At 53.9% G+C, this 27,471-nt stretch overlaps 1 protein-coding gene across 1 annotated transcript in view; it reads left to right on the forward strand.

The window, feature by feature from the left end:
- XXYLT1 (xyloside xylosyltransferase 1) overlaps window positions 1-27,078 on the forward strand; it is a 37,948-nt gene extending 10,870 nt beyond the window's left edge. The window contains exons 3-4 of the mRNA XM_054835893.1: window positions 10,013-10,145; window positions 25,917-27,078. Coding sequence (XP_054691868.1) covers window positions 10,013-10,145; window positions 25,917-26,313 — 530 coding nt within the window. The 3' untranslated portion in view covers window positions 26,314-27,078. The remainder of the gene's footprint in view (window positions 1-10,012; window positions 10,146-25,916) is intronic.
- Window positions 27,079-27,471: the final 393 nt, after the last annotated feature.

Consider the following 27,471-nt stretch of genomic DNA (forward strand, 5'->3'; position numbering starts at 1 on the left):
GTTCCTCCTCACGCCCAGTGTCTCTTCTGCTTTGATGCCTGCTGCATCCCAGAGATGCTCCATGTGCATGCAGAGCAGACAGCAAGAGCCATCAGAAGGTGTCTAGCTAACAGCCAGGGAGTGAGGCAAATGCTGTTCAGCTCACATTCAGCCTGTTTTAAATGCTTTGAAAGCGTGGGGCCAAGAGGGAGAAGAGAGCAAATCCCCTGTCTGGTTTATTCTGGTGTTAGGAATCTGGGTAAGAAAGTGGATGTGTTGGAAAATATTTGGGAGAAAATGTTTGGTGAGGAATTACTTGACCTAATTATCACTATTGAAATTGGTGAAGTGAGATACTACTAAGTTATTAAAGTCCCTGGTTGCAGTGCTTACAAGAGGATAAGAGAAGTAGGAGCTGGGTGGTGCTCTACTGTGAAGATGCGCCTGGAGACTTGCTGACTGAAAACTCAGGAGCTTGGTCTGCAGGTACATTTGATAAGTTACTCATCAGGGTAAGGCTTGTAAGGGAACTAAGCAGCAGTGGGAGAAGTGAGTAAGTTTCTGTGTGACTAAACAAAGGTGAGGAGCTACGAGGAAGGAAAACAGAGCAGGACTGATCATTATGTATTGCTGAAATTTATGGCATATCAACATGTTGGAAAAAACCTAGAAGAGGTTCAGAGAAGAGCAGTGGCTTCTGTACGGGACAGACGTGGCTGACTGGGACCCTCCAGTCTGGGAGAGGGCTGGCAGAGGAGCTTACGGTGTGGTCCATGAAGCCACGAGCCATGCGAGGCAGATGTTTGTGCAAGAACTGGGGAGCATTAAAGTTGGTGAGAGGCGGGTCTAAAACAGAGTGCGGTGATCTATGGAGCTCCTTGCTGCAGGACGTTGTAGATGCTGGGCTGCCTCTTGGAAGAGGAAATCATTGCAAGATGCTGTCTGATAGACGCCAAGCCTCGGGATCTCCCCGAGCTGCAAGCTGTGCAGGAGCACGTCAGGGGGACGTGGCTGTGTGTGGTGGGGGGAAGCACGTCCGGCTATCGCAGGTGAATAACTGGCACCGTGTCCGGGGAAGCGGCCACTGGCAGAGAGCTGCACCACCAGCTTCATAGAGGGTGTCCAGACTTAACGTCTGTGACACACCAGGATCAAACGGGCAGTCCAGTGGTCTCCCTGGCCTCAGACTCTGAACAGGGCAATTTCTCCAGCTCATTATCAACAGCTGTACTGATTGTTAAGCATAGACCAGATTATAATGTTTGTCCAAGCTGCCTGTTAATGACTAAGTCCCAGGCCGCTTGGGGTTTCGTGCTGCTTGCAGCAGGCTCCAGCTGCTGGCTCCGGCTTGGTCTCCCATGAAACTGCTATCAGCCTTTGCCTGCTCTGGGAGTCCCAGCCCAGAGACAGCAGCCTCTGTGAGCATCAGCTTACGCCTTTCCCACCGAGCAGCGCTGGAGGGAGGGCAAAGGCCAGGGAAGAGACGTGTTGGAGCGAGCGCTGAACTGCGCTCTGCCTTGGGGCACCTTGCCTGTGCCGAGGCCAGGCACCCGGAGCACGCCTGCCGCTGACTGTGGAGGTGGAGAGCCTGGGAGCCGGGGGGAGTGGGTTAAGCAGAGAGGTGTCAGGAAAACAGTCCGTTTGCTGGAACAACGCCTTGACAAGTAACTGTCTTCTGCTAGTGCGTTTCTGTAAAAGCAGGAGGGCAGCGTCCTGAAAACGTAGGTGTGCATGCATGAGGGTTTGCCATTGCAGCTGTGATGTGGGATAGCCCGGGTCAGGCTCTGTTTGCCTGCGGGGTGCCAGGTGACTGCATGCAGTGTTTCCCCTCAGCAGTGCCTGTGTGCAGTGAGTTACAGTGCACTAATCCTGCGTCAGACAATGAACAGAGAAATGTGCATCAGGGGCCTGTAAGGTGGAGCCCAGCAGAGGGAGATGGGGAAGCATCACCACCTCTTCTTCCTCCTGTCAACTGCAGAGCGATTCCTGGTGCACGGTGCAGCTACCCACAAAACTCAGCGACTTACACTGTAATAAATGAGCATTTTGAGAGAGCGTCACTCCTGATCCTTTCCTGCTGGCCGAGCATTGCCATTGTTGCTGAGCCCCACCACATCAGGGGTACGCAGAGATGCAGCGGGTTGGGAGAATGCTAGGAGGAGAGTGCCTGCGTCCCAGATGCTCCAGGCCTGATTGTGCATTATTGAAGTGGACATGTTGTGAGGAGGCACAGAAAATTGGGATCTGTGGTGGAGTCGTGGGAGATGGCCCCAGAGCCACGTGCTCCCAAGCCACAGTTCCCATGGGATGCTGCAGTAGCTGAAGGGTTTACTCTGGCAAAAATGTTTCCATCTTTAGAGGGATGGAGGGAGTGTTTCTGGTGTGCTCTCAAAACCTCCTTCCCTGCTTCATGCCGTGGCCACATGAAAAACAGACAGATTCCTCCCCTGGCCTGTCTCTGGACTGCACGCACTCATGTCAGATCCTGTGATGAGAAGAGGCTGGGGTGAAAGATTTGCAAGCAATAGGGAGAGCAGTGCCAGCCGTTGTTCCTTGCTGAGGCAAGCCTGTCGTGCAGTGGGACTTGTTTTCATGGTGCTTTCTGGGACCAGGCAACATCAGACCTAAATAAACCCACCCCAGATAAATGCTGGAGGCTGTGGCCTTGTAAGGGGGTCCTCACCTGCCGAAATGAGATGCTAACCCCATCTGGCTGCCTGCAGGACGTGCCTCTCCTGGCAGGAGAGTCCCTCGGCCCCAGCCGTGCTGCGGAGGAGCCGTTTGATAGGGCTGCTGCAATGAGGGAGACGCGGATGCTGCTCAGCAGGTACCCGGCAGCCCCTGGGTGCTTGGCACGGCAGAGGCCCCTTCCCCGCGGCACTACTGCCACTGGGGGCTGGCACGACCCGCAGCCCCCAGGGCTGGTGTCACTTCTCATAGTTTCCACTGGCCGCCTCTCGCTGCGGTGCACCATTGATTATTTTTGGATGTCCTAGATCTGTCAGGCCGGGGCAGGCGCGTGTGGCTGTTTCCCCCTCCCCACGGAGTGGCGGGCTATCAGCGCCCAGTGCTGGAGTGGGTGCTGCCCTCCTCCCTCCCCAGGCAGCCCCGCTCCCCCATCCCCAAAGGGTGGAAGCTGCTGGGCATCACCCGGCATTGATGCCGGGGCTGCTCTCCCCCACAGCCTTGCTCCCCGCTCTGCCATAGCTCATTAGAGCTTAGCAGGAAGAAACAAGGACAAAATCTGCCTGCAGCCCTGCAGCCCCTTCCCCCACCTTGTGCAGTTAATCGGGACATGAGCTCATCTACCTTAGTGCGTTTATTTTCCTGTATCTCTTTTTGGTTTCCATCTCACCCGCCTGTAACTTCACAGCTTTCCATTCGCATGGCTTTGTAATTTATGGCAACCTGGAATTAAACCTTATTTTGTCTGATTAAAAGGTTTCCTGCTGCTCTTCCTCCAGCTCCAAAAAGTGTCTTCACACTCCTCCTTCAGCAGCACTTCCAACTCCATCCTGAAAGCTGTTGTCTGCTCACCAATTTCTTTGCCTTGGAGTCCGGTTAAGAGCCGAGGTGTTGAGCACCATTAAATATTAGTCCCTCAGACCTTGATGGATTACGAGAAGACACTTGGATACCCAGGAAAAATTAATTTCCTGGAACAAAACACATCCATCTCCTGCTGAGTCTTCCCCATCCCTCTGGAGGTGGCTGCGGGGTGTGCAGCAAGGTGAGCAAAATGATGCTGCTATCAGCATGCAAGGCCGTTGCTGCTGCACCAGACCCCTGAGTTTACCCAGGTGCCTGCCCTGCGTGGGTGGTAGCAATGATTTGTCATCTGTCTCTGGCAGGTAGCCTAATTTTTTAATTAGCTGATAGGCTGGAATTGCTGTGCAGCAGCCTCTGCTCTGCTGGGTGCCTAATCGGTGCCACAGAAACCAGCATCGTGGCGTGGTTAGCAGCCGGGGTGCTTGGGCACGTCCCCCGTCACCTCCTGCCCTCCCCTGGCACTCTGTTTGCAGCGAGGGGAGGCTGCTTGATGGGGAGGGGCACTCCTAGGCTGCCCCAAGGGAGGAGAGGGGACCTTTGGGTGCACAGCAGAGATGAGGACCTGCATTTAAGTGCGCAGCTGGAAGGTAAACTGTCTGCACCTTGACAAGCTTTGCTGGCGCAGGGCTTTGTAGGATTGTCTGCTTTTGGGAAGATGGGCTCCAGAGCAGCATCGGGTCCTGGGAGGGCAGACTGCAGCCCCCAGTCACCAGCACACTGGCAGCAAGCTCTGCAGAGCGTGTTGTGCTTGCATGCATGCATGGCCCCACCTCGGCTGCCTTCCTCTGGGCGAGGCTCTCCAGTGCTGTTGGGGTCAGCTGCGCAGGCAGCAGTGATTAATCCTGGAAGCAGAGGGGCAGAGTTTATCTGTGGAGAAAATAAGGCCTGGCAGGGGGAGTACACAAGCAGAGAGGAAGCTGCTCACAGCCCTGCTGACAGCAGGAGGGAGAGCAGCTGGGGGCAGCTGGCAGCACAGGGGGGTGAGCCAAACACAGGGAGCCTCTAATGAAGGGCAGGATGGACAATTCAGCGTGTTTGTATAAATAAACCGTGAGTATCCACACTGGGCTTGTTGTGGTGCTGGCATTGCCGCCCAGCACTGCAGCTGCACTTGTGCTCTGCTTCCCACCGCAGCTGAGACTTTTGGGGATGGCCGGCAGCTGCTGCTGCTGGGCAGCACCCTCCAGGTCGTGCAGGGGCCCTCCAGAGCCTGTCGCTTGCCTGGCCTTGGTGCTGGCCGCAGGAGTGGTGTTTTTCTTGGACACGCATCCCTCTGAGCCGGCAAGGGCGGAGGATCCTGGTTTCACAGCCAGCGCGGGCGGCTTTGCAGAGCCACGCGTTGCTGCCGGCAGGCACGCTGCCCGCTGGAGCAGGGGCTGCTGCCGCCCTGCTCCAGGAGGTTTATTGCCCAGGGCAGTGATCTGAAAGTTGCTGCTGGTCCTTCGCAGCTCCTCCTTTCCTTGGGACCTCACCCTGTCGTGATGGGGACAGCTAAAAAAACCTTCTGGCAAAAAAAATCATCGGCAGTCAGAGCCAAACTCAAAGCAATGGAGAGAGGTGGAGGGGAAGCTGTCCAGGTGTGCCCAGCATTTGCAGACCAGCAGATCTGAGTCCTCCAGCCCTGCTGATCCCAACTCAGAGATCCTGGGCTGCCCGGCCCTCTTCTTTGTGATGGTTCAAATCAGGTGGCAAAACGCACAGCCACCCCCTGGCCCTTCCCAAGACCCCAGCAGCAGACCTGCAACTCCCAGAGCTGCAGCCAGCAGGGGACACTCCTGTCCCTTTGCTGCACGGTGTCACCCATGCTGGCTGCTGCCACCGCTGTCCCTGCAGAAGGGTCTCTGAGCTGCTCTGCACCTGGCAGCTGCTGTCCCTGCCTATCGCCCTGCCATTGTGAGGCCATTGGCCCCCACGCAGTCTCCAGAAGGGTGGAGGGGGCTTCTGTGTCCATATGTTGCAGGACTTGGTGCTGCTGGCTCCATGGGTAAAGGCGAAGCGGCATGCCTGGGTCATGCAGCACGCAAGGCATGGTCAGCAGTCGTGGTGGTATCTGCCTTGATCTCGCCTCTTCTGCTCTGCCTGAGCACAAGGCACCAGCCTCTGGCCCTGGAAGTCACTGCTGTGATGCAGAGGATGTGCAGGGAGGTCAGGGTGCTCCCATCTGATACATGTCGGAGGAGTCTCTCCTCATTGTCATGGTGCACCAAGGTGCTTAGGTCCTTCAAAACTGTTTTGTTGAGACAGGTGGAGACCCCGGTGCAGAGGATGGCGGGAGCAGAGCCAAATCACCACTGGCGTTGGTGACAGGCGTCTGCGAGATTTGGGCACAGTGCAGCATGGCAGGGTGGTGACCTGTCCCCTCCTGCCATCCTACTGCTCCCTGCAGCATCTCCACTGCCAGACCAGCTGCAGGCAGGATTTTGTACTCTGAGGAGGGAGCTCAGCTTGTGTCAACGGGCTGAAGAGCTACACCACCTCCAGGAGGTTTCAATTCTTGTTTCTTCTACTCTAAAGCTGTTAAACCACTGCTCAGTTAACAGTGATTAAGACCACGCCATTTGTGGGACAACTTCTGCCCTTTGCATTGTGATGGCAGCTCTCCATTTTGCTATTTGTTCCTGGACACAAGTTATTATTTTCATTCTTTTTCCCTCTCTGCGGAGTGACGGTGGCTGCCGGTGGTGGCACGTCTCTGCCCCAGATCTGGCGTGGTTTGCATGGAGAAAGAGGGTTTGGAGCCAAGGCCAGCGCTTATGCCCCAGCCCTGCGCCTGCCATCTGGGCTCAGCTTTGCCAGGGTAGCGACCCTCATACAGAGAAGGTTGTTGTGATGGATGTAAGTTTGCCTGCAGAACAGCCTGTGCTGCACGCGGATGCCAAACTGTGGGCTCTGTGTTTTCTGCCTTGTCTATTAGAGCCCAATGTACGGTTGGCAAACCACCCTGGGCTCCCCACACCTACACCCAGGGATGCCTGGTGTCCAGGAGGTTTATAGCTCACATAGGAGCCTCTCAAATCGCATGTCGTGCTCCAGAGATTAGTTTTGGCCATCACTAGGTGACCTGTGGATGCGCCAACTGCGCATGGAGGGCGGCAGCATTGTCTGTGCCATGGGGAATGTACGCTGCTGCTGCATGCCTCTGCCCTGGCTGCCTGCAGCACTGGGGAAGCAGAGACTCGCTGGTGGCAAAGGCACTGGCACTGCCTTTCTCTCCTGGTTTCCAGTGCTGCAGACCCTGCTGTGGGATCGTGCATCCCTTAAGCTGGTCTTTCTCCTCTGGACGTGGCTGGAGGGAGGGTTTGAGCCAAGCCCAGCCAGCAGCTCTGCTGCTGGTATGAGGCTGCAGTAAAACATTATGAACATTAAACGGGGCCAGCCTGTGCTGTAAAGCTGTCACTGCTAATGGAGATCATCTCTGCCTTGAGTGGCATAACTCCCCTTTATGCACCGTGGCTGGAAGAGCTGGAGTTGAATGGAGCAGAGGGTAAAATATAGTATGGCAAAGTCAAAAAAACTTGCTTGCTGAGCAAAACACTCTCAGCTTTTTCCCACATTTCCAGCTGGACCCCTCCAAGCAGTTTGTGCCTAAGAGAGCACGCGATTCCTCTACCCCCATATGGCAGCCAGGACAAAGCGCTTTGTAAGAGGGCAAAAGAGCATGATACATCATAAATATTAGTGCCTGGCCCCTTGCCAGTCCCAGGCAGAGAAATCATCTTGGCCATTAATCTATCCCTGTAAGCTGCATCTGGCAAAGCGGCGCTTAATGTCACCCATGCTCATTTTTGTCTCAGTGTTGCAGTTCAGGCTTGCTTTAAGGGGGAAAAAAAAAAAAAAAGGAAAAGTACTTTGTGCTCTCTGGGTCTAATTTGTCAGTGAGTTTTTCCTGGGAGGCTCTACCAGCACAGCATGGCACCAGTGCAGGGTGCTGGGGCAGGCAGGGCTGGGATTGGAGCTTCCCCCAAGCTCAGCTTTCATTCTCTGCTGTGATTAATTGCAGTTAGCGCTCATCTGTAATTTTAGAGAACAATCAGATGACGTGCCTCACGGCTGATTTAATTGAAACCTGATGAGGAATCAGAAAGCTGCTGTGCACCAGAGTGAGCCGTGCTTGGATCCTCCTGGGAACCCCATCCCCTCTCCCCATCCTCTGCAGCACCTTGGAGGGCTCGGGCTCCCCCGCTGTTTCTCTTGGGCTGAGCTTGTGCTGTAAGTCCAGGGTCTCCTCGCCCTGGAGGAGGTAGTGCTCAGGATTTGGGGTTTTGCACCGCTGTGGCATGGACCACTGGGGAGTTTGGGGTATTTGGGGTATATGTCTCCTTCCCCTGAAATCCTCCACTCTGCCTATTCATCTGCTTGAGTTGTGCTAGTGATTTCTAAAGCAGTTAGGAAGGCTGAGGGAAATTGCTTTCAGGTCAAGACCTGCTTTAGCCTGTAGTGAATTACTATGCCTGGGTTTTAAATCTTTGCAAACAGAGGATTATGGTGGTGGTAAATACTAGGTAGGCCTGGGGATTGCTGTACTGCTGGCTAAAGGGAGTGTGGCCTTTCCCTTTAGCAGACAGAGAGTGATGGATGTTAAAAAAATAAATTGAGATACAGCCTGGGTTGTAGCTTAGATACTATTTCTCCTTGATTTATATTTCTGCTTGGATGCTTCACAGAGTAAGCAGTATATTTCTTGCTAAACCTCACAGAGCTTTTTCCTTCTTAAATGAGGACAGCGTGGTAGATACAACCAACTGCCAAAAGCTCCAGATTAGTGCAGGATCTGCAAAAAATTCAGCGCTGCTGTACAGCCCAGTGTCTGCTTGATACACAAAGTGACGAACGCATTTGTAATGGCAAAGCTGCGTTCCTGTGCCCAAGGATAGCTGCTCTTGCCTGGCTGCTCTCAGCATCTCTGAGTCTCTAGTCCCGACGGTGGCTTTGGGGGCTGAAAACAGAGCGATTGCCTCCTGCTCTCAGCAGACCAGGGGTAACCAGCCTGTCTTGAGCATGGCGGGGCGAGGGGGTGAGGAACCACGGTGGCGTGAAGGCTGGAGCTTGGGCAGTGCTGCAGAAACGCCAGCCTGATGGGAAGCCCTGCCCATAGCCAGGGAGGGTGCAGGCAGCAGAAGGTGAGGGTAGGCTGGGCTTGTACTCCTGCCTGCAAGTACTGGGCAGGAGGAAGGATGAGGGCCTTGTTTGCTGATGGCTGTGAAAGCGGTGGTGACATGCACACCTAGCCTGCAGGAAGCTGTAACGGCACCTGTGCATGATGAGTGGGGTCGAAACAAGTTGACACAGTCTTTATAATCCAATTAGTGCCAAGCGCTAAGCAACCTGGCCAATTTGCTCTTGGCTTTTGTAACACACATAAATAGCGGTGGCGTTAGATAACGCCATGGGGGATGGCTCTACTCTGCTCACAGTCCCCGAGTAGAGCTGAGCTTGGCTGGCCAGAAGATGACCATGGCTTTGCCCAGGGCTGGGGGAACCCTTTTGATGGTCCAGTTTCTCGTAGCATTTGCATTTGCCGCATTCCACTCAGCCTGCTGTGATCCATACAGCATCCCCAGATCTGCCAGGACAAGCAGTCTTGACAAGGCACTTCTCCTGCACCCTCTCCCAAGCAACATCTCCATCAATCAGTCTCCTGTCCTGCAGAGGAGACTATGACAAATGCAGGGAGGGGCCTGACCCTGTTAACGAGCTCAGGCCTGGCCTTGATAACGATGTCCTCCAGCCTCTCCTTGCTCTCTATTTTCCCACTGCAAGTGGAAGATGCTTCCATGTCTGCATGACCCTTCTTGTCTCTGACAGAGTACCACTGGCAATAATAAAGTTTTCCAGGCTGCCGCAGATCGCCAGCGGTTCTGTGCAGGCAGGGGGTTGTAATCTCTGCCCTCGGGGAAGCCCGTGTCAGGCTGCTGGCAGCTAATGAGCTTGTGCAGGTGTTACTGAGGGTGTCCTGTGGCTGGGTGAATTACTGATGTTGTCTGTGATGGGAATTGCTCTGATACTTCGAGCCAGGGGATGCTCTGTGGGCTGGAGCTGGGAAACACTCATGGAGTTGGTAGCTTTTGCCAGAAGTAGGTAGCAGAAGGTGAGCATGGGGTTTTGTGTGGCTGCTCCTGCAGAAGCACTTCCAGAAAGGGAAAGGCTGGGTTGAAGCTACTTCTTGCTTTTGTCAGTCATGTGGAAAACTAGTCTTCTGCAAGGAAGGAGGGAGGGGGTGGATAGAAGCAGGAGGTCACCAGAAATGGTTTCTGAAGTAAATCATACCTAAAATGCACAGTGGTAAATGGTGTCGTGATGCTTGAAGGTTGGTACCTTTATGTAGAGGTTGCAGCTGGATTGCGTTTGCTCGGAATCGGCTGAGCCTTGCCCATGGGGCTGATTGTACCAAATCCTTGTTGGGTGTAATTCGTCAAGTAGCTGTCAGTAATCACTAGTTACAATTTTGTCTCATATAGCTCACTTTTCCTCTTTGTGCTTTCAGAAATAACACAGATCATCCAGGTAGACTTGGACCTGAAGTACAAGACCAACATTCGAGACCTGTTTGATGAGTTTGACAACTTCCCGGAGGGAGCAGTCATTGGCATTGCCAGGGAAATGCAACCAGTGTACAGGTACAGCTCCCTCCCCGTGGGGAGAAGAGGGTGAGCAGTGGGTGGCTGGCATGTCTTCTCTTTAACTCAGGTTGGTCTTTGGAAGAAAATCTAGGGGGAAGCAGTCTCCCTGCTTTAAAGCCTGCAGGGGAACTTAATCTGAATCTTGTAGGTCGGTATGAACAAAGCGTACAGTGTTGCTGTGGTTTCCTTGTTCTCATGCACTGTCACAAGGCTTCCAGAGCCAAGTTCCTGGTCATCAGTGCCAAAATCCATACCTAGATTATAGCATATCTGCTAGAGGTGTGTTTCCCCAGCCATGCCTGTTGAGGTGCTCTGATTGCATTCTGGAGCATCAGTTTGTATGTCGGGCTCAGAGGTTGTCACTGTGAATATTGCTGCTCTGTTTAAGCAGGAGTGACATCTTTCTAGCCCCGGTGGACCTGGGAGCAGTGTGTTTCAGCTGTACTCATTCATCATGTTAGTCCAATGAAGAGGAAAGTATGGCCAGTACTGCCTTGGGGACTCATTCTGAGCAGTGTGGTTGCCTTGCATCCTGCTGTCTAGCTTTCCTCTTTGCTCTCCACCCATGTTTTCCACAAAGTATCTGATCCAGCATTTGGGGAATCGCCCTTGCATAAGGTTTAAGCAGATCAGTCTGCCTTTTCCAGCCATTAGCTTGCTTGCAGTGAGCGTGAACCCCATCCTCTGCTGATGTGAGAAATCTTTCAGGAAATGCGTAAAATGACTGACGGAGAGGAGAGGTGCACCTTCCAGTGCCCGTTGGTTGGCAGCCTTTGGTGGTTGCTTCATTTCCCTGTAGGCAGAGAATAGGGGTTGAGTTTGGGCAAGTGAGGTTCTGGGTCCCTGGAGTGTCAGTGAACCTTCTGCTGAAGAAATATTTCCCTAGGGAAGCCCGAGTGGGCAACTCTCTTGGTGACCTGGGCTTACAAGCATGCAGATAGCCCCATGGTCACTTGCTCTTCAGGCCCTTGTCCACCAGCTGGCACCGACTGTGGTGGCAGCTAGCAGTGGGAGCTGCGCACCAAGGGGTGGCCCTGCTCTTCCCACTCATGGGCCACTGGTCAGCTTCAGGGACACAGACTAGATGATCATTGTAGGTCGCTTCCAACTGAAATACTCTATTCTATTCTAGATATTTCCAGGCTGGTGCTTAAAGAAATTGGTTTAATTTAGCCTGTGTTGTTCCAAGGATGAACCTCAGGTTTTCTTTTAGTTCAGGGTGAATCAAATCAACTCAGGATGCCTTAATGGCTTCTCAGCTGAGCAGAGTTTGAGTGTCTGAGATTGCTTGGCTAGATTTGCTAATCCTAATGGAAATGTTCTTGGAGAAAGATAAAAAGGCTTAAGAGCTCTGTATGTCTTTTCCTTCCCTACTGGAAGCCTTAATAGTGAAATCAATAATTGAACCTCCTAAGACATGTCCAGCAGCACTCTTGGGCAAAGGCTGAGCTGCAGAGATCTGGAGCAGCTGTTCCAGCTGCATGTGCAGGATGGGACGAGGGTGGACACAGAGAAGTTCACCAGCAGGGAATTGATGGAAAAGCAGCTGTACAGGCACTTCTTTGGGAGACCAGAGGGTTGTCTGCAAGCTGCAGGGTTGGCTAGAGGCCAGGAACGGAGAGCTGTCACCCCTGGGCTGAACGGGGTGAAGCTGGGACTACATGCAGCTGCCTGTTCACATGGGTCCTCCAGAGAAGGGCAGGTATCCCTCATGTCAGGGCAACAAAATGTCGGTCTTGAAATTTGTGCAAGAACTTGAGCTTCCTGTTTTCCTCTTTGGATGAGAACAGCTTGGATTTCTACCTTGGCCCTGGCCACGGCCATGAAGGTTCACGTCCGTGCACCTCTCCTTGGGCCTGTTGGTAGGGTAGGACCCAGAGCTGGGGAAGAGTTCAGGTGGGTGAGTTTGCCCCAACTTCTTGGTGGTCCCCCCTCCTCAGAGGCTGCACTCTTGGAGTGAGGCTTTCACTTTGCATTTTAGAAGTTTTGACATTTCCCCTTTTCTTTATAATTAAACATATAAGAAAACAGACTGGAAAGGGATAAAACTTACGAGATTGTACCTTTTTCTTCAGCTTCCATCAAGGTTTCAATGACACTTCAATGATATAGGACTGTTCCCAAACATGAGTGTGTTTGGGTTTTTTAAGTGATTTATGGATGGAGCTGATGCTTGTGTGGCTGCTCTCAGAGCTGTGGCTTTAGAGCAAATCGTACAGTGCTGCCAATAGAACGTGAGTTTGGTCCTAGCGTCTCTGATCTGAGAGCCTTGCTCAGTTACTGGTGATCCATGTGGTCATTAATCACAACCGATTGTTTACTAGAAGCCCAAGCCAGCTGACAGCATACTCATGAGAGCATTTCTGGTTGCTCAAACTGCAGAAGTCACTACTGTTCCCAGGCTGGAAAACAACATCTCTGTGCCCATGGCAGAAGTGTCACCTCCCCTCCTGGCTTCTGCTTTTGGCAGGGAGAGCTGGGACCAGAGGAACACAGATGCTGAGGTATCATCTCTGTAGGGCAACACTACACTCGGAGCACTCCTGTATCCGCTTTGGGCGTCCTGGCAGGATTTTGGTGCCCAGAATGGTAAATCCAGCCCCCGTTAATCGTATCCAATTGTTAGAGCTTAAAGCGGGATGGAGGGAGCAGCGACAGCTGAGCGCAGCCACGGAGCCTCATCGGACTGTCAGCCTCAGTCAGCGCTGCCCAGCAGGGCAGATCCCGCTTGTTAGTGGGATAAATTAAGCATTTGTTTCCCTGCAATTAGTCCACGGTGGAATTGCTCCACGTTTCTGTCTCTGTGGGGATCAGCTTTGGATTATTTCCACTCATAACTAGGGAGCGGGGACGGTGTCCCACTGCCTGGATGTGCTTTGTTGGACCAGGCATGCCTGGAGGGGACCGAGTTAAGCTTTGGGGTGCTCCACTGGGAGGGAGAGATCTCCAGCACAGCAGGGGACAAGACAGGGGACCGCAGGGCTGGACACAGAATATCTGACCCCAGCCAAAGCTGTGCTCTCCCACCTCCTGCCACCCGCGGTGGGGACAAACAAGCCAAGCAATAACAGTCCTCATGGGCTGCATTTTTGGGCTGAACTTTTTGTTGTTGCAGTTTTGACGTTCTGGGTCACTTTGGGCTATGTTGTGCTTTTCTTCTTGTGCTGTTTTGATCTTCGTGTGAAAACAAGTTCCTGATCCTTCCTGTCGCAAGATCACCCGGCGTGGGGTGCGCTGTGCAAACGCCAGCCTGCCCTCCCGCCGAGCCCTCTGCCCCGTGGGGCTCACACCTCACTGCTAAAAGGGTTTCCAGACAAAAACACGAGCTGACAAAGCATGAGTGTCTTTGGAAAAAAAAAAAAAGCCAACAAACTTTGCTATTTTTATACTTTTAGCAAGATAAAAACATGTTGTAGGTGTGAAATAAGAGGTGCCAGCTCCAGCCGTGTGACTTGCCACGTGCGCAAGTTTGAAGCATCAGTGGGGAAAGTGGTTATGGGGGGTGGAGGAGGGTTACTGGCGGGGTCTCTCAATTTCCACTCATGTTTTCCTCCCCACTCTGTGCAGCTCTCTGCAGCACCAGCGCTGCCCAGGGGGATTTATCCCAGCATTGCTCCTTTGTGCTCAAAGCATTCCCAGCAAGGACAGCAAGGTGATGTGGTTGGATTTGCAGCTGAGGGAGATGCCAGTGTCCTGGTACCTGCTCCCACAGCAGACCAGGAGGTGTTTTCCAAGCAGGACACGGTGCCCAGGGCTATGCCTGTGGCTATGACTCTGCAGCAGTGTGGGTGCACCCTTGCTTAGTGGTTGTGTCAGTGTGAACCATGGCTGCACTGGCACACGTTAAACACCCAGGCCTTAAAAGCAGGGTAGCCAGCATGGGGCAAAACATCAGAGGCAAGTCAGCAAAGCTTTCCTGAGCTTGCTCACAGAGCTGTGGACTGGGACCCTCAGGGCAGGGTAAGCAAGTGGCTGGGAAAGGTCTGGGTGACATCTTCCCCCCTCTGAAGCAATGGGGAAGATGGACAGAGATCAATCTGGCTGTGTTGGATCCTTGTTACCTACTTGGCCCCTCAGAGGAGGTAAATGGGTGCAGACTGGCGTATTTTGTAAATGACGCACTGTTTTCTGGGAGGCGATGCTGTTCCTACCAGCTGCCTGTTGGCTGTCTGGCTGTAGGCTGCACTTTCCGGGCATGGGCCGGGACTGCACAGCACTCGGCTGCTCTGCTGGTGCACTGAGCACACTGTGCACTGGTGCACTGGGTACAGACGCTTGCAGGAAGCAGAGGAGTAAGAGAAAAGCAAATAGGAAATGTCCCAGAGCCTGCCTGCACATCCTGAAGGTAGAGGGAAACCTCCAAACAGCAAAACAGGATGGCACAGGAGTGTTTCCACTTGTTTGAGTCATGCTGAAACAATGCCCGGCTGCTGTTTGTCTTGGACAAATGCATTCCTCTGAGCAACAGGATCTCCTGGCCCTCCTGCAAGGCAAATGCGGGGGTTTAACTGTTGCGCAGCCGGAGGCTGGCATGTCCTTTGGGGTCACTCCGGGTGGGTTGGAGTGGCCTGTGGAGAGCAGTAGCTCCTGCTAAAGCTTTACGTGGATTGCCCTGGAGATCCACCTCCCCACCGTGCCCCACAGGGCAGTGTCTGGCAGGCGGTCCTAAGTGCAGAGAGGTTGCAGGAGCCCACAGTGGGTGCAGGAGTCGGTCTGAGGTCTGAAGCTGTTGGCATCAGGTTTGCTTCTCCCCAGCTGCAGTGGAGGAAGCAGCGCTCTGTCCATGGGTCAGATGTGGTGTCCTTCCTGCGGCTTTTGAATTGGGTATGTGACACGGGGTATGGTCCACACCTCTGTGGATGGGGTCGCAGGCAGAGCTTTGTCCCACAAGGGGCTGCCCCCACTGCCAGGGTTGTTGGGGACACTCAGTACTATGCACTAGGCTCTTAGATGCTTGTGGGCTTTCTGTGTCAGCACTGGATGCCTCCTGCCAGGTTGACGTTTGCGTGCTGGCCTGCAGGCAGAGCCTCTTCCCAGCACGGACATATGCCTGCTCATGTGTCTGCACAGGATCCACACCATGGCCAAGACCTGGAGCTCCTGCTTTTGATGGAAGGATTAAAATCTCCATCTGAAGTTTGCCTGGTCCAAAAGGCTTTCTGTGCAAGGAGTGCTTCTGCAGAGTCATAATCTTAATTAAAAATCCTGTTGTACCCTACAGCATTTCAGCTACTCAGGCGTGCTGGCAGTGTCCTGTTCACCAGGCTACAAAGGGCAGGCAATGATGCTCTGTGTAAATATTTAGGTTGCACTGGGCCTTCCTTGCCAGATTCTGGCCAAACTGAGAGGTCTGGGCCGTCCTGTGCTCTTCGCCCTGCTAAGAAACATGCAGGCAAGCATTGCAGATGAAGCCTGCAAGCCAGCTACCAGGCTGGCAGGCAAAGTCACCATCCGCAGTGCACGTATGGGGTGTCTGGCCTTGCATAGCTGTGGTCCCAGCTATGATGGGTTTGAGTGATGGGGAAGAGAAGCATGGCTTGCTGTGGGTCAGCCTCCTGAGGCTGCATGGGGGCACAGCGGAGATCTCCACTGGGGCATGGTGAAAGCATCCGCATGTAGATGCTGCTGCAGCCTAGACCTCCCTGGGAGCCTCTGTGCCAGCCTGGAGCGCTGCCGGGTGCTGAAGGGAGAAGCCTCCCCATTTTGAAGCAGCCTTGCAGCTGAGATGAATGGAGGGGGGAAACACTCCCAAAAATGTCCTGAGAACTCTCTGATTACAGAAGGCGAAGCTTACACCCTATTCTTACTGAGTTTCCTGGTTATAGATCTCTGGCCACGCTGGTGGTGTGCAAGAGGAAGCAGGACAGCCGTATTGATTGCACAGCTGCTCTCGCAGCCCCAGGCTGACCCCTGACCAGTGTGCTGCACTGTACTCCCCGCTCCCATCCCCATGGCCATACCGGCCTCTTTGCTTCCCACGTGGTGCCGGTGCTGTTACGTGGCGGTGGGTTCTGGGTGCCCACCAGTGCTGGCACCGCCCGGGGCCCCAAGTGCTGCCTTGGAGGTCTTGTTGGAGAGGAGCAGTCTGCTGGCAATGGGAGGACCTAACCCACAGGTCCTCAGGTGGGTGCTTTTACCCTCTTGCTGCAGCTGGGAGGAAAGTACCTGCTGGCTGCCTGTGATGGTGGACCTCAGGAGAGGTCCCAGACCTTCTCAGGTCCAAGGGTGCACACAGCTGGGGCTGGAAGGGCGGCTGCTGCCTCTGGTCCTGCCAGTGGGTGAGATCTTCACTGCTGTCCCCTGTGACAAGGAGCTAATAAAAGCTGGAGGCGTCATGGGAATCCACAGTGCTGGAAATGATAAAAGTTTGTCCTGCAGGAAGGGATATCTACATCAAAGGGACAGCTACAGACTACAAAGGACCGACACTGAGTCCTTGTATGGCTGCAAGGCTGTTCACCTTTGCTTCTGCCTAAGAGCTAGGGAGAGCTTGAACAGGACATTATTTTGTGGAAAGGAAAAGCTTTGTGTCTGCTTGTGATCATGTGGGAGCTGCTGTAGGTGTGCTGTGTGCTCTGTCACACGGGTTTTGTTTGTTTGAGAGCTGGTAAAATAACCCTGAGAAGCCCATTAAGGAGTAGAAGCAAGCCTGTGCAACAACCAGACGCAGAGGCACGGCACTTGCGGTGCTTGATGTTTGCTGGGAGCTCAGTGGCAGCAGTGCTAAGTCAGTTTGTCAGATATTTGGAGGAGGAATGGAGTTATCCTGGGCTGGGAGCAGGCTAATGCTGAATCTGCAGCCAAAACGGGCTGTTGGCGCGTCTGGGCTGAGACGGTACGTCCTGTACCTTCTCTCGGGATCTAAAAAAACCCCAAAGTACTGCTGACAGCTGTGAGCCAGGAGGAGCAGCTGGGATTCCCTGGGTATCAGCTCAGGCAGTGGTGGTGGTTGTAAGATACAGCAGTGCAGGTGGGCTGTTGCCTGGGATGGAGCTTTCCAGAGTGGGAGATAAGCATCTCCAGCAGGCAGGTCCTCCTGCCTGAGTTTGCCTGACTTCGTGGGCTGCTCATGCAGGCAGGTTGCCCTGATATGGAGACTTTGCTCTTTTCAAAGTGCTTTTGCCCTGGGGGAGCAGGGAGCTGCCTGCCATGACCAACTCTGTGTTTCCCAAGCCCCTCAGTCAGCAAAGGCAAGAGAATTTGCCTTGCCTGTGCCCCGCCAGGCATGGTGACAACGCTGCTGCCTGCCCACAGTCCTGCAAGCTGAACCCTGCGCACTTTGGGTTTTAAACCATTTCGAGACTTTGACTTGATTTGTAGCAAGTGCTACTGCTTGATACGTAGGGGGGACAGTTCTAGGAATTCTTTGGCAGTGGCTGCCAAGAAGCAGCCAAAATTACAGAACAAGCAGAACCTGCAAGGAACTGGCAGCAGAATTGATTTCAGGAATTCAGCATTTCTGTCTGATAAAAAAAAAAAAAAATTATCCAAGAAGGTAAAGGGTTTTGTTGTTTACATCTGTGCACATCATTAATATGTAGGACTGGTTGCACTTATTCCCATTACCAAGCAAACTTGAAACATCATTTAAAAACAATTAATACATTTGCAAGATCTGACAACTGTGCATCAATTAGCACAAATACTATTAATAATATTAATACTATTAACTGTCCCTTTTGAGATATTGGGCATTACAAACATGACTTTTTCCAACAACCAAGACACTTGTATGTGTTTGGGTAAGGCAGTTGGGACTCTCCAAGCATGGGTTCAAGCTTTCCCTCCAAGGACGTTGCTGTCCTGCAGAGAGCACACATGGGTGGTGGTCCTCATTTGCAAGGGTAGCCTGAGAAGTTTGCTGTGACTTTGCTACAGGGTTTATTTTGTTGGCCATAGCACATGAGTCCAGGATGTGTCAGATGAGCACGTATCGGTTACCATAGCTGCACTTGTATTCAGCTCCTGGACTTTTCAATTTCAGCTCCTGAATGTCTCGGTTTTGGTGTCTAGAGGTAGGTGTCACACCGGTGGCATCTTGGGGCTGCTGGAGTACCTGGCTGCACTGGTCGATCATCAGCCCTTGCACGCTAAACATCGGGAGCAGATGGTTAGATCCAGCTGGGCATTTGCACAACGACTGTCATCTTCAGTGCTTGCTTTTTTGTCATGGGAGAGCACGAACTGAAGAAAGAGCGGGTCCATGCTGGGCAATGATGCTCTTTGGGAGGTCACAGCTTGGTTTGGGGCTGCTAAGAAAAATGCTGTTCATCGGCAATGGCGAGGCTCAAGCTGGCCTGCGTGGTGCAGGTATTCATGACTCCTTGCACCCAAGTGAAGGTTTTGCAGCGTAGTAGAGAGGGGAGTCTGGGCTCTAGATGATAGCAGAGGTCTCCAACCAGCTCAGCTTGGCTCTTGAATCTGCTTTAGAAAGCAGAGCTGGTGCTGAGCATCCGGAGGTGGGCCAGGAGGAGCAGATGAGGCTGCTCTGGCAGCTGGAGGGCAGCTGGTGCTGCTCAGCCAAGGGCTTCCTCACTAGCACTTAGTGGAGAAGGAGCTTCCAAGAGCTTAAGCCCTTTGATGGAGGAACAAACAAACAAACAGCAGGAAATTGAGAGGCTTTGCTGCATAGCTGGGATGCTTTCTGGAGTGGTACAGTGCCAGGGCTGCACGGGGAAGCTCCCAGCAGTTCTCTGGAGGGGTTCCTGCAATACCTGCCTGCTCTCCAAAGCTTGGTGGCAGCTCCTCTCCATGCCGGGACTCCCCTGTGGCAGCAGAGCATCCCACGGCCGGGACTGCCGAACAGGGATGGAGGCCTTTTATTTCTCCTCCCCACAGCAGCATCTCTGAAGGGAGAACATCTCCCCTGCTTCTGGAGCCCAATTGGTGAGTGAGGGTGGTCCGGGAGAGGCTGCCCATGCCTCCAAGACAAGCAGGCAGGAGAGTGCTGCTGGAGCAGTGTCCGCTCACAGTTGTGAGAGAAATCTGCCATTTTGGCAATAATTAGGCCCGCGGCGGTTTAGAGTGCCCCTGGAACGGGCTGTCCCCGTCCTTCCCCGGTGCTGAATGAGCAGATGGTCTGACACACACAGCCGATCGCTCTGCACCACCGCTAGTGCCGCGGGCGTTTGGCCTGTAGAAGGAAGGAAACCGATGTGACCCAGACAGGGATTTATGGTCCCTCATCTACTCAGAGGGTGATTTTAGCACTGGAGTGGGGTGCAAAATTTTTAGGTGGCGAGAGGGGCTGGCCTTGAAAATCTGTGTTCCAAAGAAAGGTTTGGCTTGCGAGCTACATTCACAAGTTGCTACTAATCTTCTATTTAACTGTGCCCATTTTTGGACTGCTAAGTCCATGCAGAAATGTAATCATCGAGAATCAATTTGCTGCTCTAAATACAGGCTTTTTAAAAGTTTGGCATGCAGACTGTGCTCTAGGAGAGACCAGTGCTGTACAGACATAATTTGTGCATTACGTGAGAAGTTTGTTAAGGAATTACTGATGTCCTCATTGAAGAGCTCAGTTGGTTCATTCGTCAGCATTTTCCAGGGGAGGGCTGGAGGTCCTGCCTGAGCTGGACCCTTGCTCTGAACTTGTCGGAGGAGGGTAAGGCAGTCCCGGTGTGCACACCAACACATCCTGCCCTTTGTCCCAGGCTGGGAATTGGGGTTGCTTTGCCCTGGGGTGATGTTTCCCTGCAGAGTGGGGGGTACCACTGTATTGGTGATGGCACTGCACATCGCTGGGTGCGTGATGCTCCCGAGAAGCGCGGAGCTGGGATTTCCTGGGTTACACAAGCTGCTCAGCCTCAGCTAAGGCGCTCTGGGCCAGGCTGGTACTGAACCTGCCACCCCAGCTCCTTAAGGGGTTTAGCATTTGCACATGGGGAAATAAGCAATTAGCAACAAGGGTTGCTTTGTTGCAAAGCCTCCATCTGCAGCAGGGCTGAGCTCACCCGGCCGAGGTCCAGCAGCACTGGGGTGAGAAGGGGGAGTGTGGGTTGCATCCTGCTCTGGGTGCAGCCCTGGTTGGCTGCTTCCCTCCAGTTGCAACAGAAACTCAGAAGGGCCTGTCTCCACTGGAGCGGTGTGGTGGGGAGCTGGAGGAAGGGGAGATGGCCTTTTCCTGAGGGCTGATCTCGGTCGAACAGAGTGGTGGTAAGAGGATGGCAGCTGTCAGCTACAGTGAGGTTTAGCCAAGAGGAGGAGGAGGGTGCAGGGAGGTTTCATTGCTGTACTTTTACTTCTTGCTGAGGATTAGGGGGGAAAGCCACCATCATCACCTGGACGGACGACACAGTTATCCCTGTGCCATCACTCTTCCCTCTCTACCGCCCATGCCCTCTCCTCTGGGTGGGACAGAAGCCGCTGTCAGGGGGGTCCTCCAGGCTGCTGTGGGAGCCAGGTTGCTTTTAAGCCTGTATCTGTTCTCCCCAGAAGCCCTTACAATTATTTACCCCTTCTGTTTCCTCTCTCCTCCTCCACTTCAAACACCTCCTCCCATCCCCATCAGGACGCTGGGGACTTTCCACTGGGGCTCCCATCCCATCCGCCTCGTCAGCCAGCTCGCCGGGGACCCACAGATACTGGGCACTGGGCAGATGGGCAGCTTGGCTGGGGATTGCTCAGTGGGACCACAGCCACGCACCGTGTCCTCCTGCCTGCCCCGGGGGAGCGCTGGCAGCAGCACGGAGCGGAGGAGCGCGGCACGCTCGCGCCTCGTTGCTTATTGCACAGGAACAGCAGCATTTGCCAGCAGCTGCAGCTGGGGATAATGCCGTCAGCCGTCTGTTTTCTGGCTCAGGAACCAAAAAGCATATTTAGAGGTAGCAAGAGTGTGCACTTGTTGTTTTAGTTGGTGTTTGGGCTGGCAGGGCTGCTGTTGGAGTGGTGCAGAGATGGACGGCAGCCCGTGCTTCCCTTCTGCACTAGGAGCACCGTGCCCAGCTGGCTGGGGATGGGGCTTGGGGTCCCCCAGCCCCTGACCCCCAGGGAAGCAGCTCAGTGCTGGCCCACCACTGCTGCCTGTCTTGCCCTCCCAAGCAGCTGGCACAAACTCTGCCAACTCTGGCAAGAGGTGGGAGCAAACCAGTGAGCTCTAGCAAGGAGTTTACTGGTTCAGGGATGTTTATTGCATCCAGAATCTTGCAGGCCCCTTATTTTTGTGGGTTTATCCTGTGGCTGTTGCCTTCGCTTCCCACTTTGGTGAGGGAGAGGCCATGTATCTTTCCTCCCTGGGTACCGCGCTGCTCACGCTCATGCAATGCACATGCACAGCGGCGTTCTGAGACCCCACAGCCTTCCAGGAGCATCCTCTGACCGCAGCCACCTTGGGGCTGGCCTGGCATCTGGTTTCACTTCACTTCTTTTCGACCCAGCTCCTTGTTTTCCCAGCTGCATGGGGGGGATCCCGCAGGCTGTCCACATTTCTGGAGGTGCGGCCACCTGGGGACAATCCATGTCCTCATCAGCAAGGTGAACGGCTGCAGCACAGCTGGTGTGGCAGGGTTGCAGCCTCTTGAACATCTCAGGTGGGTACAGGCACACAATCCCAGTCCACTGCCTGTGAGGCCAGTGCTTCGGGCTTGCTGTTGGTCACCCAGCTGGCAGTAACACCTCCATCCTGCTTTTCCTGCCAGCAAGGTCACCATGCTGCTTTACCAGCAGTTTCCAGCTCATCTCATGAGGTTGTGGCATAACCCAGAACTGAAGTAAGCAGTGGAAGTTCATGGGTTTGGACAAAGTCTTCCCCCCACCCAGCATTTGCCCCTTGCTGTGCTTGAAAGCAAGAGAGGGACCTGTAAAACACAGCTGATAGGTGGAGCGGTCCCTTCTCCCCTGGCAGCTATCTCCAGTGAGACATTTTAAAGGGTGCAATGGAAGCTCTGCAAGCTGGAGCTCATGACTGGTGGCCTGTGAGGCAGGGGAGGTGCAGCCGGAGCGCCCTGCGCTGGGCCAGCAAGGGAAGTCCTGGTGGAAGCAGGGGTTTTTTTTATCTGGGCTGCCTGGGCCTGGCGTTTGAATGCTTGGAAATGCTCTTCTCCAGATGTTTCCTAGCACACGCCGGCTCTGTTTATAAACAGCTCCTCAAAGCAAAGCCCGTCGGGGCTGCAGGCGGGTGCTCGTGGCAGCGGCCCCGCAGGGCTCCCCCGCACCCTGCTATGGGGTCGGGGGCCCAGGGTCACTTCTTTCCCCTCCTGTCTAGAGGGGCCAGGGCGGTTAACAAAAGCCCAAAATGCCTCCTCTTCCTTTCTCCTCCCCTCCTCCCAGCCAGCAGCTTCCTGCCCTGTTGCATCCCGGCGGTGGCCAGCATCTCCGAGCTGCCTTCCTGCCCTGGCTTTCGCTGCCAGGGGAACAGGGCACCCCAGAGACAAGGCTGGTGGCACACTGGGTCTGCCTGAACCACCTCTCCCAAGGGAGATCCCAGTTGTTCCAGGGGCTTGGGGCAAGGAGACATTTCCATCGCATCCAGCCGGGGGTGTGGTTCCTTAATGGAAAGTGGTTGTCTGGGAGTTGGGGGCTGCACCCCTGGCAGCCCAGCCCCTCCCTGGATCCTGGTGGTGCGCTCATCAAGCCCCTGGGATTTTCCCCACGTGTTTTGCCAAAATTTAAGCCAGGTGCCAAGGGGCGATGTCAGGCAGGCCAGACCAGTGTGCAGCTCAGGCTGGGTTTGCTGTTCAGCTGGTCGCTGTGTTTCCCCGGCTGTGGCTCCTCCAAAGAAAATGATGCTCTCATACCTGCCGCTCCTTCCTCTTCCAGCTGGGTGGAGGTGCCTTTTGACCACGCTCTTCTCTGTCCTGGCCCCTGCAGAAGGACACTGCCAAACCCCTCTGTTAGAAGGACAAAAGCTGAGCAAAATCCAGGCTAAACAGATGCTGCTGGCAGCCCTGCCAAAATACCTTTCCCTTGGTTGGCCCGAGCCCAGCACTGGAAAGACTGTGGCGCAGTGCTGTGAGCAGGTTCCTGAGCTGTCAGTGCTGTGGAGCCGCCTGCAGCTCGTCGCATCCTGGATCTCGCCCCAGCATCGCTCCCCGGGGACGGCCCTGTCCCCCCCTGCAGCCCACTCCCGCGTGGTCCCTGCGCACGGCCGGGGGAGGATGGCCCCGTCACGCCAGCACCGGGAGGAAGGGCTGAACAATTGCTGCTTGCCGGTCTGTCTCCTCTCCCTGCAGAAAAGGGCACGTTGCTCTGTTCTCGTTATCAGCCGTCGCCGAGCAATCCGCTGGGGAACAGCATTGCTGAAAAATTGAGTCATTTGATACAGATCTGCTTCCACCTTGCCACGGCCTGGCGATGCTGAGGGCTTGGACACTTGCATTTTTCCTATTCTAGCTGCTTGCAGAAGCTGTAATATCCCTTAGCTTGGGCAGCATGTTTTTGAAGGTAAGAACATGAAAGGAGTCGGCTCCACGGCTACGGAGCTGGAAAGACACCTCTCTCTGTGACACTGCTCTCTCTCTGCCTCCCACCAGCTTCCAGCATCATTTTTTGGGCATGGAGGTGGCTTTCCTGGCACTGCTAGGGAGAAGCAGAGAGAGCAGAGTATGCAGAGGTGGGCTTGAGCCAGTCTCTGCTCAGACCCCTGGCCCTGAGCACCTCGGGAGGCTGATCAGTACAAAGCTGGGTCTTGTCTTTTCAGGTTGAACTTCTCTCTAACGCTGCGGGGAGAGCTCTTTGCCTTCCCTTTCTTATGAGCATCCACGAGTTGTCTTTGCAGTGGCCTGGTGCCTGTCCCCAAGACATAACTGCTCTTTGCACGGGTAGAGCCCTTTTATCTCTTCCCTGCCCTTTAGATCAAACGAGCGTTGCTGCCCACAGGCTCCGATGAGGCAGCCAGTCCTCCACTCCCCTTCCCCGGGAGGTGTGCAGGCGCCTGCTCAAAAACCGAGCCTTCTTTCCGTGGGAAACTGGTGCTTGGAAAAACGCTTTCCATCCTGAATCAGGCAGAAGGGAGCAGTGTAAAGACACTTAATGAAATGAGACATTTCAGAGGTTTGAATCTGAAGCATCTAAATGGAAAGTTGTAAGGAAGTGATACTGTGTGATTGATGGTCGTGGTTCTCCAGATCGGGAAATAAAAAAGGTGCTCACAGTTGACATTGTTAATAGATCCACATTTTCTGCTGGGATAATTCTGTGGTGGCTGCTGAATCCCAGCTCTTGTCTTGGCTGCTCTCAACTGGGCAAGGCTCTTCGCAGTCCTGTGGCTCCTCTCAGGATCCAGGAGATCCGGAGGACAGGCCAGAAGGGTGGATTTAATAGTCTGATCTCTGCACAAACCATAGGATTCCCTGAGTTAGGGCTTGTTAGAGCTGAACATAGCTTCTTACAAGAAAAAATTAAATTTAAAATGTTTGCAGTAGGGGAGTACCCACCGTGACTCTGGAGCTGTCCTTGCATCGCCTTGCGTCTGAATTACCCCAGCTTCAGCTTCCAAGCATGGGACCACTTTAAACCTTCGGGTGCTAATACCATGCCATCTACCAACAAATTCTTATTTCCTGTAGCTGCACAGAGACTTTGGTTGGTGTCTGACAGATTCAGAGAGGAACCAGAGGCAGGCTTGGCTTATTCTCTCCAACAGTGTTTCTCTCTGACACCTTCACAGCGAGGTGCAAAAAAACCTGCCGTAGCTTTGTCTTAAGTGTCAGGGCTGGAAGGAGAGCACAGTGCTGGCACCCTGGGCTGTCAGACGGTGGGGTGGGGGCCATGGGTCACTCCTAACCTCCTCCAAACCGCAGGCTCGGCGAGCTCTCAGCTCCCTGGCTTTGTAGCAGAGGATGCTGCTTGGTGGCAGAAGGGTTTCAGTCTGAATGGGAGTGATTTTGGGGGGCGGATTCAAGCCCAGCTGCTTGAGTAATAGCATGGGACAAATTCAATTCCTGCAAGTGGGAGCAGCCAATGTGTGTATGGTGGGGTGTGCTCACCACCCTAGGGCTGAGTAAGGAGCCAAAGACATTTTTGGGCTCTTGTTTAGGTAGTCTAAATTTTTCCCATTTGAATCACCCTCTGGAGTTAGTTTTGTGTATTGCTAGACTTGCACCGTGCTCTTCTCCTTGGCAGCTGGAAATTAGCTCGTGAAGATCGTGTCTGCCAGAGCTGCTACAGCTGAGCCTTCCTAGGGCTGCAAATGCTGAAGGCAGTGCTTATTTAGCTAATGAGATGTTGCTATTGGATTTCTTTTTTTATTTTTATTTTGAAGAAATATTTCTGCCACTCGGATTTATTTCAAGCCTTCCTTTTGCACAGCCTCAAACTGGGGCCCATCTTTGATCCGGAGCTTCCCCATAATCAAATAATGATAATAATGATGCCGCAAGCTCTGCTGCTGAGATCCCATTAACTGCAGGACATTTTCCTGGTGTGTACCAGCCGTGGGGGCACTTCTGTGGTTTGCCCTTCGCCCTAGGCACTGGGAATGTGGTTTGGTCTCCCCACACAGCCGTGTGAGCAGTCATGCGATCCTCTGTCCTCTTGGCTCACCAGAGCAATGCTGGTAGAAACAAAAGGGCTTTAGGAGAGAGCAAGAAGAGTGGTTTGAGGTCTGAGCAATATCCCGTGCAGGGGGATGGAGAGATCTGCAGCCCGCGAAGCACCGGGCTGCTCTGGGAGGCTGGGTGCCTCCCGCCAGCAGAAGACAGGCACTGCGAGATCCCTTGGGTGGGCGGTAGATCCTGCGCTGTGATCCAGACCTGCCCAGACTTGAGGCGGCTGCTCTTCAGGCTGCACTCCCTGACTCCCCTGTTCCTGTTTTTCTTCTCTTTGCAGGCACACGTTCTGGCAGTATCGCCGTGAGAACCCCCAAACCAAAGTGGGGGACCCCCCTCCTGACGGGCTGCCTGGCTTCAACAGCGGCGTCCTGCTCCTAAACCTGGAAGCCATGAGGCAGTCCAAGCTCTACAACCAGCTGCTGGAGCCCGCTATGGTGCAGAAGCTGACAGAGAAGTACCACTTCAAGGGCCACCTCGGGGACCAGGATTTCTTCACCATGGTGGGGATGGAGCACCCAGAGCTCTTCCACGTGCTCGACTGCACATGGAACCGGCAGCTTTGCACATGGTGGAAGGACCACGGATACAGTGACGTTTTCGACCAGTACTTCCAGTGCGAGGGTGAGGTCAAAATTTACCATGGGAACTGCAACACCCCGATCCCTGAAGACTAGGGCACCCACCATCCTTGGGAGCAACTCTGACTGCAGCGAGCCTTGCCAAGCCGTAGTGGCTGCACCAGCAGTCCCTCGGGAAGGGCGGCAGCCCTGATCTGTTGCATCCCAGGGGGATCCCTAGGGATCCTGGGAGCGAGCATTCAGTATCCCACTGCCTGTAGCCTCACCCCTCCCAGAGGAAGTGCTATTTGGTAGTTGGAGCAGGACATTCACAGTCACCACACCCGGGCTCGGCTCCTGGCTCTGCTTGGGACAGGTCCTTGGTGCCCATCTGTGACACAGCCACCGGGCCGTGGGGACAGCCAAGGGGCCATCAGGTGACTGCTGCTTTTGCACATGGCAGGGTGCTGCTCCGTGGGTGCTGTGCAGCCTTGTCTTGTCTAATGGTCAGCAGGAGCCCGCAGCCGGGCAGTTGGGTTTTGGTTCGGCGTTCCTTGGTGGCCCGTTTCTCCACCTCACACAGAGCATCCGTCTGGTCCCTCTGGAGAGCAGACACCGTCCTCAGGTCATCTTCCTTTTGAAGCATTCCAGAAAGGCGAGAGGGTTTTAAAGACTGAAAAGCTGCTTTAAATTGGGTTACTTACAAACAAAAATTGAATGCCAGATGAGCTTTAAAGCCTCCCATTGGTTGTTCTTAGCAATAAAAGCTTTACTGCCCTATCTCGCCTTAAAAGCGTTCAGTGAGCGTGTACCAATAGGTTCATTTTTCTAGCTTTGCCTTTAACCTTTTGTACAAGAATAAAGCTGCAGATGTAAAACACACTCAGCTGTTTTTTCTGCGGCACAACTGAAGTCCCGTGCGATAGGAGGTTTCATGCTGCTCTTATCATGATTAAGAAGTAGTTGATGTATATCTGTTGGGCAGTTGAATGTGGTGCCCCACGTAGCTTATCGCTGTGATTATCCTATGTCTGTCCTGAGCAAGCGATGCAAAATAAATGGGCTGACACACAAACCAGATTTTAAGCAAAGATCATCATCACCATAGCTGGGGTTGGTTTGGAAGGAGCCGGGAGCCGCCTGCGCTGTGAATGAACGAGCTTCAGGCATGAGCACTCTGCTACTTAAATAAATCCTGTCTCAGTTGGCCCGGCCAGCGGGTGCAAGCTCCTGCGCAGGTCTGTCAGAGGAGGTGGACGCGCACATTAACCCACT

This window comes from Grus americana, chromosome 9, assembly GCF_028858705.1.
Source record: "Grus americana isolate bGruAme1 chromosome 9, bGruAme1.mat, whole genome shotgun sequence".
Classification (NCBI taxonomy): Eukaryota; Metazoa; Chordata; class Aves; order Gruiformes; family Gruidae; genus Grus; species Grus americana.